At 38.0% G+C, this 12673-nt stretch overlaps 1 protein-coding gene across 1 annotated transcript; it reads left to right on the top strand.

The window, feature by feature from the left end:
* Nucleotides 1–818: 818 nt before the first annotated feature.
* Nucleotides 819–1748, top strand: LOC130867833 (vomeronasal type-1 receptor 2-like). The gene has a single exon (XM_057760033.1). The coding sequence runs from the start codon at nucleotides 822–824 to the stop codon at nucleotides 1746–1748; it is 927 nt and encodes a 308-aa protein (XP_057616016.1). The 5' UTR covers nucleotides 819–821.
* Nucleotides 1749–12673: the final 10925 nt, after the last annotated feature.

Here is a 12673-nt window from a genome sequence, read left to right as displayed (position 1 = left end):
ATTCCTACTGCTGAGTGATGCAGCAGATTAGATGAGATAGGAACATTGACATTCATTGACATATGAATTTATTCATAGTGTATTGCCTTATTCTAACTAATTTTTGTTGGAATCATTTACCTGTTTTCTCTCCATTGTTTTAGGTAACAATTATTTATGTAGAATGTGTCAACTCTCTTTTCTCTCCTCATCTTAACTCTAAACCACAAATATTATATGTGTATGTGTAGTGGGTGGAATTTAAGGAGTTTAGTTTTGATGCAACATTGTTTTACTCATCATTTTCACATAATGGTTAGTGCTACTAAATAAACATGATAACAAAGAATACAAAAATTGCTCTTCCATTTATAATATTTTCAATTTCAATGTTAATATTGATCTAAGACAGGCATTAAAAATGGATTAATTCCTTTGAGAAGATGAGAGATGAATTTTTCTCCAATATGTGAGGACTTGTAACAATGAACATTCTTTAATTTTGAATTCACTGGTCACTGCTTCTATCAGGATAACTTTGCTCTACTCTTAGTGCTTTCTTATGTGAGAAATATAGTGGGAATTTTCTCCATAAATACATGCATTTGAAGACTTCAGCAGATCTTACTGATTGTTACTGTTGGTTGTAAAATAACTGTGAGAGATGGTGTGGACAAGATCTATTTGTTTTGCCCACCTTGGGTTTTCAATCCTCAGCTAATGTGATTTTTGTGAATTTGTGATATCAGGCACAGAGGATCATCTTAATTTTAAAAATCCAACTTTTTTTCTCTTAGAAATGACTGCTGACATATTTTGAAGTAAATTTGTAGAGTAACAAGATGGATTATGGGAATTTGGGAATAGGAATAATATTATTGATAGAGAATACAATTGGACTACTGGGAAATGCCTCTCTTCTTTCTTACTACCTAGTTATTTTTTACAAGAAGCACAAAATAAAGCCTTTGAATTTAATTCTCATGCATCTGATAATGCTTAATTTCTTGATCATTCTCTCTAAAGGACTGAGCATCACAATGACAGCTTTTGGGTTAAAACTTTTCTTCAATGACTGGAGCTATCAACTTTTTTTGTATGCACTAAAAGTTTTCAGAAGCATGTCCATTGCCACCATCTGTCTCTTGAGTGTCTTCCAGGCCATCATAATCAGCCCTAGACACTCCTGCTGGAGCAATCTTAGAGTCAAATCTCCCAAGGACATTGGTCTCTACATTTCTCTCTGCTGGATCTTGTACATCATGGTAAATGTTCTTTTCCCTTTGTACATGTCCATAAAATTGAGAAGGAGAAACATAACAAAAGGGACAGATTTTGAACCCTATACTGTTGCAGGTCATGACAAAGTCACAGTCTCTTTATATATAGCTTTCTTTGTGTTTCCTGAACTTCTACTTTCTGTTCTCATTACCTGGTCCAGTAGCTCAATGGTTATTCTTTTGTACAGGCATAGGCAGCGAGTTCAACACATCCGCAGCACTTATGCTTTCCAAGGTAGCTCTCCTGAGTCCAGAGCCACCCAGAACATCCTTATCCTAGCATTCACCTTTGTGGCTTTTTATACCCTCTCTACCATCACACATGGTTGCAGTGCTATATTGTCTGGTCAAAATTGGTGGCTAATGAGGATCACAAACATTATAACTTTGTGTTTTCCTACTTTGAGCCCCTTTATACTTATGAGTCAATCTTCCCCTCTCTCAGGACTCTTCTTTCTTTGCATAAAGAATCCTCTAATGTTATTTTAACTATTTAAATGCATGTTCTTTCAGAATGCAATTTTTAAAGAATCAATACAAAAATTCTCCAGAGAAGACATTTGTTTGTATCAGGTAAACTTTAAGAATTATTTTTTTTCCCACTGGTAGAACTTGCATCCATTACTTGCAAAACTCTTAGCATCTATGCCTTTCATCCTTTATTTGACACATTTCACAGTCTTTCTTTGGTCTAGACTTCCTTGAGAATTATATGCTCAATATGTTTTCAACAATTATCCCCACCTTTGACATTAGGAGGAGAGATTTATAACATCCTGGATTCTCTGAAAATATATTATATGTTTTCGGGAACCTAAACTTCACAGACATGAGATTTCACAACCATAGTTACTATTTAAGCCAAAATCTTTACCACAGAAAGCTTGGCTCAGATTACATCTGTTCTATCACATTAGTGACCCAAACACTTGTTATGGATAAGCTCCTGATTGCCTTGCCTGCACCCGTTACAGTGCTATGAGACTCAGTCTGCCTTGAACCAGAGCATAGCTTTTAGTCTATCACTTAAGAACATCGGAGTCATACCTTTCATGGTACTAGGTAAAAATATATGATTGAGACAGAATAAGGATAGCTTTACAAGACTGTCATCTGTGTTTTAAAATAACAATGCAAGCATGCCTAGTGCTCTTGTATTAATGTAGCAATCTATTCAGCACTCTTTTTAGGTTAATCAGTCATGGCTTTTTTCCCATGTTCCACCACCCTCAATGATGTGACATTCCACTCAGTTGAAGGTGCTGCCTCCTTTGAGACTTCATTATGGATAAAAAATTCTTAGCTGGTTGCATAAAGGCCAGACAAGACTTGGAGTTTCCAGCAGCACCCCAGACTCCCAACAATGTCAGTGACAATACCAGTAATTGACTGAAGTTGGGTGAAGATAAGAAGAGAATGACCATAAATAGTAGGTTCTTAAAACAATGGAAGAAGACATTGCAAAGAGTTGAGATTATCATGAGTTACTGTGAAATTTCCAGAGTTCTGAAAGGAGTTAAAAGCCACAATGTAACCAGCAAGGACCCAGCCATTATCCACCTCTCCTGATTACATCCTACTTTCTGATGTTTGTATTATATTCTAAATCATTATCACTCAAACATTTATTTTTTTTTCTGGAGAATTTTTATTTTGTGTCAGTTTCAGAAATGTTTCCGCGGGGAGATGATGGTCATTCAAGGGAAGATAAATGAACAGCAAGAGAGTGAAGCAGGGTAGCACAGAGGACCTTTGTGTGTTACAAGGTCCCAGAAAATTGCAAATGTTATGTATATAGGTAAACATTAATAGGATTTTCACAGAACATTAAAAACACCTGAAAAGTGTGTGCTTTTTCTATGCCAAACAATGGCAAAATCTGTAATAAGATGTAGATATAACCAAGAGTGAGAAAACTTGGTCAATTTTCAGTTGTTTCTGGAATCTCCACATTTATTGATACTGGCTGAAAAAGTTTTTTTGGATACTAGCAATGAGTAGATGTCTCACTTTCCACACATCATCACTCTTTCAGTTTATAATGAACCATATATAAAGAAGATGTATTGTCAGACTGCTTTTGATCCTTAATTGTCATTTCAATCTCAGACTGCCCCATCCTAAGTCATCATGGCTGCATGTACTGGGAATGACACAGAAGGATAACTTAAATACTATCTGCATTCCAGGCTATAAAAATATGAATGAAAATAGATGTCTTAAAAAAGACCCTATCATCACCGAAGACTTAAAACCTTCAATGAACTTGGGAAAATGCAGCCAATTGCTTAGTTGGAAAATTGAAAATCAGTGAACCAGACTGACTGCCATTTTCCTAATTCAACTTTGTGTCTAACCCTTGAAAGCACCTTCTGGTACCAGCATCACTCTCCCAGTAATTCATTAATCTTACATGAGTACATTAGATCTCAAAGGCAGCCTTTTGCTACCAAGAGCTACAACATCTTCCCCGTGCTTCTTTCTGACTTTGAAGCAGAAGATGGCAAACTCTGCTAATGCACGTTCACTAAAAGTATTCAATATTATATACAAAACATGAGGTCCAGGTAGGAATGTAGAATATAGCACCTACGCTGCTGCACAGGCCTAAGAACACCTAGAACTATGGATTCCTTCAGAAGTACTGAGAAATATTAGAAGAGATCTACAAACCCATAGACCCTGTTTATAGCTTAGCCATTTTAAAGTACTTCTCTATATGGCCTACCTTAAAGTAAGCACCCACTTTTAAATGAACTAAGATGTTAAAAACTGGAGTAATTTGAATGTCTTGTTTCATTCCAGACTGGCTTCTGGATCATCAACAAGCAGCTTGATGAACTGCAATGGTCCTTTTGAACTACCTAAGGATGAAACAAGTATCCTACATATCAACTGCAGCTTCTTCCTTCCAAACTACATTGGGCATTCGAAACACTTTATGTCCTATATTTATGATTAACTTTCAACTTGAATTTTGAACATTTTAAAATAAAATTTTATTTATTCTTTGAAAATTTCCTACATGCTTACAATGTATCTTGACAATATCCATCTCTCTTCTCATCTCAGAGCATCATGCAACACAATAACAAATAAGGAAGTTTGACCAAATTATGCTGAAGTATTGTGAGCATTTCTATTGCATTATATTGACTTAAAATAAAGGGTTTGTTATTTTGTGCTGTACTCAATGGACTGTTTCCAGCACAAGCTGAGTCTTTCTTGGCAAAACCACAACAAACAGGTCTGGTATTTAGAAATTCAGACATCTCAACATACCTGACATTCAGTACACCTTCAAGTCTATGATGCACTCTCCATCATGTTATCCTTGAGATGCATCTTTGTTCACTCCCTTCAGCCAACTTCTTTTTTTTCAATTTATTTATTTATTAAAGATTTCTGCCTCCTCCCTGCCACCACCTCCCATTTACCTCCCCCTCCCCAAATCAAGTCCCCCTTCTTCGTCAGCCCTAAGAGCAATCAGGGTTCCCTGCACTGTGGGAAGTCCAAGGACCACCCATCTTCATCCAGGTCTATTAAGGTGAGCATCCAAAATGCCTAGGCTCCCACCAAGCCAGTACGTGCAGTAGGATCAAAAACCCATTGCCATTGTTCTTGAGTTCTCAGTAGTCCTCATTGTCCGCTATGTTCAGTGAGTCCGGTTTTATCCATGCTCTTTCAGACCCAGGCCAGCTGGCATTGGTGAGTTCACAATAGAACATCCCCATTGTCTCAGTGTGTGCATGCACCCCTCGCGGTCATGAGTTCCTTGCTCGTTCTCTCTCCTTCTGTTCCTGATTTGGACCTTGAGAATTCTGTCCGGTGCTCCAATGTGGGTTTCTGCCTTTGTCTCCTTTCATCGCCTGATGAAGGTTAATATTCAGGAGGATGCGTATATGTTTTTCTTTGGGTTCACCTTATTATTTAGTTTCTCTAGGATCACTAATTATATGCTCAATGTCCTTTATTTATGGCTATAAAACAAATATGAGTGAGTACATCCCATGTTCCTCTTTTTGGATCTCACTTACCCCACTCAGGATAGTGTTTTCTATTTCCATCCATTTGCATGCAAAATTCAGGAAGTCATTGTTTTTTACTGCTGAGTAGTATTCTAATATGTATATATTCCATACTTTCTTCATCCATTCTTCCATTGAAGGGCATCTAGGTTATTTCCAGGTTCTGGCTATTACAAACAATGCTGCTATGAACATAGTTGAGCATATGCTTTTGTTGTATGATAGGGCATCTTTGGGTATATTCCTAAGAGTGGTATTGCTGGGTCCAGGGGTAGGTTGATCCCGAATTTCCTGAGAAACCGCCACACTGCTTTCCAAAGTGGTTGCACAAGTTTGCATTCCCACCAGCAATGGATGAGAGTACCCCTTTCTCCACAACCTCTTCAGCAAAGGCTATCATTGGTGTTTTTTTTTTTTTTTTATTTTAACCATTCTGACAGGTGTAAGATGGTATCTTAAAGTTGTCTTGATTTGCATTTCCCTGATCGCTAAGGAAATTGAGCATGACCTTATGTGTCTTTTGGCCATTTGAAATTCTTCTGTTGAGAATTCTCTGTTCAGCTCAGTGCCCCATTTTATAATTGGGTTGATTAGCCTTTTATGGTCTAGTTTCTTGAGTTCTTTATATATTTTGGAGATCAGACCTTTGTCAGTTGCGGGGTTGGTGAAGATCTTCTCCCAGTCAGTGGGTTGCCTTTTTGTCTTAGTGACAGTGTCCTTTGCTTTACAGAAGCTTCTCAGTCTCAGGAGGTCCCATTTATTCAATGAGGCCCTTAATGTCTGTGCTGCTGGAGTTATACGTAGGAAGTGGTCTCCTGTGCCCATGTGTTGTAGAGTACTTCCCACTTTCTCTTCTATCAGGTTCAGTGTGTTCGGACTGATATTTAGGTCTTTAATTCATTTGGACTTGAGTTTCTTGCATGGTGATAGATAAGGATCTATTTTCATTCTTCTAAAGATTGACATCCAGTTTTGCCAGCACAATTTGTTGAAGATGCTCTCTTTTTTCCATTGTATACTTTTAGCTCCTTTATCGAAAATCAGGTGTGCATAGGTTTGTGGGTTAAAGTCTGGTTCTTCTATTCAATTCCATTGGTCGACTTCTCTGTTTTTATGCCAATACCAAGCAGTTTTCATTACTGTAGCTCTGTAATAGAGTTTGAAGTCAGGGACGGTAATGCCTCCAGTCGATCCTTTATTGTATAAAATTGTTTTGGCTCTCCTGGGTTTTTTGTTTTTCCATATAAAGTTGATTATTGTCTTCTCCAGATCTGTGAAGAATTTTGATGGGATTTTGATGGGGATTGCGTTGAATCTATAGATTGCTTTTGGTAGAATTGCCATTTTTACTATGTTGATCCTCCCAATCCAAGAAATGTGAAATCCTTCCATTTTCTGGTGTCCTCTTCAATTTCTTTCTTCAAATACTTAAAGGTCTTGTTAAATAGATCTTTCACTTCCTTGGTCAGAGTTACCCCAAGATATTTTATGCTATTTGTGGCTATCGTGATAGATGAAGCTTCTCTGATTTCCCTCTCTGCTTCCTTATCCTTACTGTATAGGAAGGCAACTGATTTTTTGGAGTTGATCTTGTATCCTGCCACATTACTAAAGGTATTTATCCGCTGTAGGAGTTCTTTGGTAGAATTTTTGGGGTCGCTTATGTATACTATCATATCATCAGCAAATAACGAAAGCTTAACTTCTTCCTTTCCAATACAAATCCCCTTGATCCCCTTATGTTGTCTTATTGCTATTGCTAGAACTTGCAGCACTATATTGAAGAGATATGGAGAGAGTGGACAGCCTTGTCGTGTTCCTGATCTTAGTGGGATGGCTTTGAGTTTTTCTCCATTTAATTTAATGTTAGCTATTGGCTTGCTGTAAATAGCTTTTATTATATTTAGGTATGACCCTTGTATCCCTAATCTCTCCAAGACCTTTATCATAAAGGCATGTTGAATTTTGTTGAATGCTTTTTCAGCATCTAATGAAATGATCATATGGTTTATTTCTTTCAGTTTATTGATATGGTGAATTACATTGATAGTTTTGCGTATGTTGTACCAGCCCTGCATCTCTGTGATGAAGCCTACTTTATCATAATGGCTAACTTTTCTAATGTGTTCTTGGATTCGGTTTGCCAGTATTTTATTGAGAATTTTTGCATCGATATTCATGAGTGAGATAGGCCTGTAATTCTCTTTCTTGGTTGGGTCTTTGTGTGGTTTTGGTATCAGGGTAACTGTAGCTTCATAAAAGGAATTTGGCAATGACTCTTCTGTTTCTATATTGTGAAATACCTTAAGGAGTATAGGTATTAGGTCTTTTTGGAAGTTCTGGTAGAATTCTGCATTGAAACCATTTGGTCCTGGGCTTTTTTTGTAACGGAGTTTTTGATAACAGATTCCAGTTCTTCGTGACTAACAGGTCTATTTAGATAGTTCACCTGGTCTTGGTTTAGCTTTGGTATATGGTACTTACCTAAAAAAATGTCCATTTCTTTTGCATTTTCCAGTTTTGTGGCATACAGGCTTTTGTAGTAAGATCTAATGATTCTCTGAATTTCCTCTGTGTCTGTGGTTATATCCCCCTTTTCGTTTCTGATCTTTTTTATTTGCGTGGTCTCTCTCTGTTGTTTAATTTGTTTGGATAAGGGTTTGTCGATCTTGTGGATTTTCTCCAAGAACCAGCTTTTTGTTTCATTGATTCTTTGGACTGTTTTCTGTGTTTCTATTTTGTTGATTTCTGCCCTCAGTTTGATTATTTCCAGTCTTCTACTCCTCCTGGGCACGTCTGCTTCTTTTTTTCTAGAGCTTCCAGGTGTGCTGTTAAGTCCCCAATGTATGCTTTCTCTGTTTTCTTTAAGAGGGTACTTAGTGCTATGAACTTTCCTCTTAGCACTGCTTTCATCGTGTCCCATAGGTTTGACTATGTTGACTCTTTATTTTCATTAAATTCAAGGAAGACTATAATTTCTTTCTTAATTTCTTCCTTGACCCAGGTGTGGTTCAGTAGTTGACTGTTCAGTTTCCATGAGTTTGTCGGCTTTCTGGGGGTAGCATTGTTGTTGCATGCTAACTTTAGACCGTGGTGATCTGATAAGACTCAGATGGACACTGCTATTTTTTTGTATCTGTGGAGGTTTCCTTTGTTTCCGAGTACGTGGTCAATTTTCGAGAATGTTTCATGAGCTGCAGAGAAGAAGGTATATTCTTTCCTATTTGGGTGGAATGTTCTATAGATGTCTGTTAAGTCCATTTTCTTCATTACCTCCAAAAATTCTCTTAATTCTCTATTTGGTTTCTGTTTGATTGACCTGTCCATTGGAGAGAGAGGAGTGTTGAAGTCTCCTACTACTAGTGTGTGTGGTTTGATGTCTGCCTTGAGTTTTAGTAATATTTCTTTTACAAAAGTGGGTTCTTTTATATTAGGGGCATAGATATTCTGGATTGAGACTTCATCCTGATGATTTGTTCCTGTTATATTTATAAAGTGTCCTTCTCGATCTCTTCTGATTGATTTTAATTTGAAGTCAGTTTTGTTAGAAATTAGTGTGACCACACCTGCTTTTTTCTTAGGATCATTTGCTTGAAAACCCTTTTCCCAACCCTTTACTCTGAGTGGATGGCTGTCTTTGTGGTTGAGATGTGTTTCTTACAAACAGCAGAATGTTTGATCCTGTTTTTGTATCCAATCTCTTAGCCTGTGCCTTTTTATAGGTGAATTGAGACCATTAATATTAAGTGATGTTAATGACCACTGGTTGTTTTCTCCGGTTATTCTTCTTGTGTCTCCCTTCTTGGAGTTGCTCTGGTGAAGGGTCACTAGATGCCTGATTATTGTAGGCAGTGTTGGCAATGTTGGATTCCTTGGGTTGCGATTTTCCTTCTATTACTTTCTGTAGGGCTGGATTTATGGCTATGTATTGTTTAAATTTGTTCTTATCCTGGAATGTCTTGTTTTCTCCATTGATAGTGAATGATAGCTTGGCTGGGTATAGTAGTTTCAGTTTGCATCCATGGTCTCTTAGTTTCTGCAGTACCTCTATCCAGGACCTTCTGGCTTCATGGTTTCCATAGAGAAGTCAGGTGTATGTCTGATCGGTTTACCTTTATAAGTTATTTGCCCTTTTTCCTTTGCAGCTCTTAATATTCTTTCTTTAACCTGTATATTTTGTGTTTTGATTATTATATGGCGAGGAGATGTTTTTCTTTGATCCAGTCTGTTTGGTGTTCTGTATGCTTCTTGAATATTCAAAGGAATATCTTTCTTTATGTTGGGAAAGTTTTCTTCCATAATTTTGTTAGAAATATTTCCTGGGCCTTTGAGCTCTGATTCTTCTCCTTCTTCTATCCCTATTATTCTTAGGTTTGGTCTTTTTATTGTGTCACATATTTCCTGGATGTTTTGTGATAAGAATTTGTTGGCTTTGCTGTTTTCTTTGATCAGTGCGTTTATTTTCTCTATTGTGTCCTCAGAATCTGAGAGTCTTTCTTCTATCTCTTGTATTCTATTGATTATGCTTGTTTCTGTAGGCTCTGCTCGTTGACCTAGACTTTCCATATTCAGCTGGTCCTCAGTTTGTGTTTTCTTCCTTGCCTCCATTTCAGTTTTCAATTCTTGAACTGTTTCCATTACCTGTTTGATCATTTTTTCTTGATTTCCCGGGGTATCATGTACGTGTTTACTCATTTCTTCAAACTTTTTGTTATACTTCTCATTCATTTCTATAAGGGCATTTTTTACATGTTTTTTAAGGGACTCTATTGCTTTCATAAAGTCAAATTTTTCCCTTTCTTCTATGTTAGGGTGTTCAAGTCCTTCTGTTGTAAGATCATTGGGTTCTGGTGTTTTCATGTTGTTTTTCAGATTGTTGGGTGAATTCTTGCCTTGGCGCCTGCCCATCTCCTCCTATTGATGCTATCTAATGGGTTTTTTAAAACCAGATCAGGTTTCCCTGCTGGCCCGGGGCTTACAAAATGCCCTTGCTCTGTTTCCTGGCTCCTGTCACCAGGATCCCTCTCACCACTCAGAAGGGTCTTCAGGAACAGGACCCGGCTCCCCGTTTGCCAGGGACCTTGCCAACAAAAGGTCTACCTCTTTGATTGAATTGTAGTGGGGCAATCTGCTCTCGGAGTTGCACGCAGGTCCCCGCCGCTTGGCTGTCCGCGCCACCCAGCCAACTTTTTATATGCCAACTTTAGTTGCCTTTTCCTTGCTTTGTATCTGCCCTCAGCATAAATATCTTATCCTACCCACCCACCCTCTGTGCCCTCTTGGTTTGAAAACCTAGGATATAACTGTTCTAAACTTTCAGGCACTTTCAATTACTCATTGTTTCAATGCCTTCCTGACTCCTGATGACTCTAGAGTTTCTGACATTTCTGCTTGCCTAGTTTTCTGCTCTTGTTCTCCATAATTTCCTTCATTTTCCTGTTCTCTTTTTTCTTCTTTCTCCATTTCTAAAATCCCAACAATTCTTCTATATTTATTAATACAGTTTAGATATCAAAAATATTCAAAAGCTCAAGATCTGGACCTCTGTTACATAGATGATACCACTGTTTGTGGAGACTTCAGAATCCGACAAAAATTTGAGAACAGAGGGCAGGGTGGTAGAAAGAAGGGGAAAGGAGGGTCTGAGGAGAACTTGAAGGAATGGGATAGTTGAGATGGAGGAAAGATATATCTTTATTGAGAAGCCATTATGGAGTTAGCAAGAATCCTGGCTCTAGAAAAATGCTCAAGAACCCACAGGGATGACCCCAGCTAAGATCCTAATCAATAGAGGAGAGGATATCTGAACTTGCCTTACTCTGCAGTCAGACTGATGGATATCTTAAATTTTACCATAGAACCTTCATCCAGCAGCAGATGGGAACAGAGGCAAGGACCCACATCAGAGCCCTGGACTGAGTTCCCAAGATCCAGTTGAAGAGTGGAAGGAATGAGAGTATGAACAAGGAATTCAAAATCATGAGGGGATCATCCACTGAGACAGTTTGCTTGAGCTAATGGGGACTCACCAACTCCAACTGGACTGGGAGTGAATGAGCATGGGAACAACCAAGCCCCTTTGAAGAGTGTTGACAGTTGGGGCAGATGGTAGGGCCACTGATAGTGATACTGGGATTTGTCTCTAATGCACGTACTGGCTTCTTGGGATTCTATTCCCTATGGATGTAAACCTTGCTCAACCTAGATGTAGTAGAGAGGGCCTGGGACTTTACACAAGGCAGAGCGCATGGTCCTCTCTTAGGATTGGAGGGGTTGGGATGGGAGGGTCTGTGGAGGTAGAGGAAGAGGAGCAGGAGGAGTGGGAATTTGGAAAACAGCTTAAATAAAAAAAAATCTAAAAATAGAAAGAAGTTCAAAGAAGAAAAAAAAGAAGAGAAAGTGAGAAATAGTCTTCAATGCATGGGCACAGAAGACCACTTTCTAAATATAACCCCAATAGCATAAACACTGAGAGCAACAATGAATAATTGGGGCATCCTAAAACTGAGAAGCTTCAGTTAGGAAAGGACACAGTCAATAAGACAAAAGGCAGCCTACTTAATAGGAAAAGATCTTCACCAATCCCACATCAGACAAAGGACTGATCTCCAAAATATATAAAGAACTCAAGAAATTAGACATCAAAATTCTAAATAACCCAATTAAAAATGAGGTACAGAACTAAACAAAAAATTATTTACAGAAGATTCTCAAATGGCCAAAGGACACTTAAGAAAATATTAAAAATCTTTAGCCATCGGGGAAATGCAGATCAAATACCATCTTACACCTGTCAGAAAGGCTAAGATCAAAAGCACCAATGATAGTTTATCCTGGAGATGTGGAGTAAGAGGAACACTCTTTCATTGCTGGCTGAAATGCAAACTACAACTTTGGAAATCAGCATAGCAGTTTCTCACAAAATTGGGTATCAACCTACCTCAGGATCCAGCAATACCACTCTTGGGCACATACTCAAATATGCTCAATTATACTACAAAGGCATTTGTTCAACTATGTTTATTGCAGTATTAATTGTAATAGACAGAACCTGAAAACAACCTAAATGCCCCTTGTCCGAAGTTAAAGAAAATGTGGCATATTTACACATTAGAGTACTACTCAGTGGTAAAAAACAATGACATCTTGAATTTTGCATGCAAATGGGTGGAATTAGAAAAAGTATCCTAAGTGAGATAACCAAGACCCCCAAATACGCATATGTCATAAGTGGATACTAGTTAAAAATAGAGGATACTGAGTCTACAGTTCATGATCCTAGAGAAGCTAAGTAATAAGGTGAACCCTAAGAAAAACATATATAGATACACCTGGAAAGTCAAAATTGACAAGATGGACTGACAAAATTGGTAGAATGTGGTATGG

Source organism: Chionomys nivalis, chromosome 2 (genome assembly GCF_950005125.1).
Source record: "Chionomys nivalis chromosome 2, mChiNiv1.1, whole genome shotgun sequence".
In the NCBI taxonomy this organism is placed as follows: domain Eukaryota; kingdom Metazoa; phylum Chordata; class Mammalia; order Rodentia; family Cricetidae; genus Chionomys; species Chionomys nivalis.
This window is presented reverse-complemented; position numbering and strand designations above follow the sequence as displayed.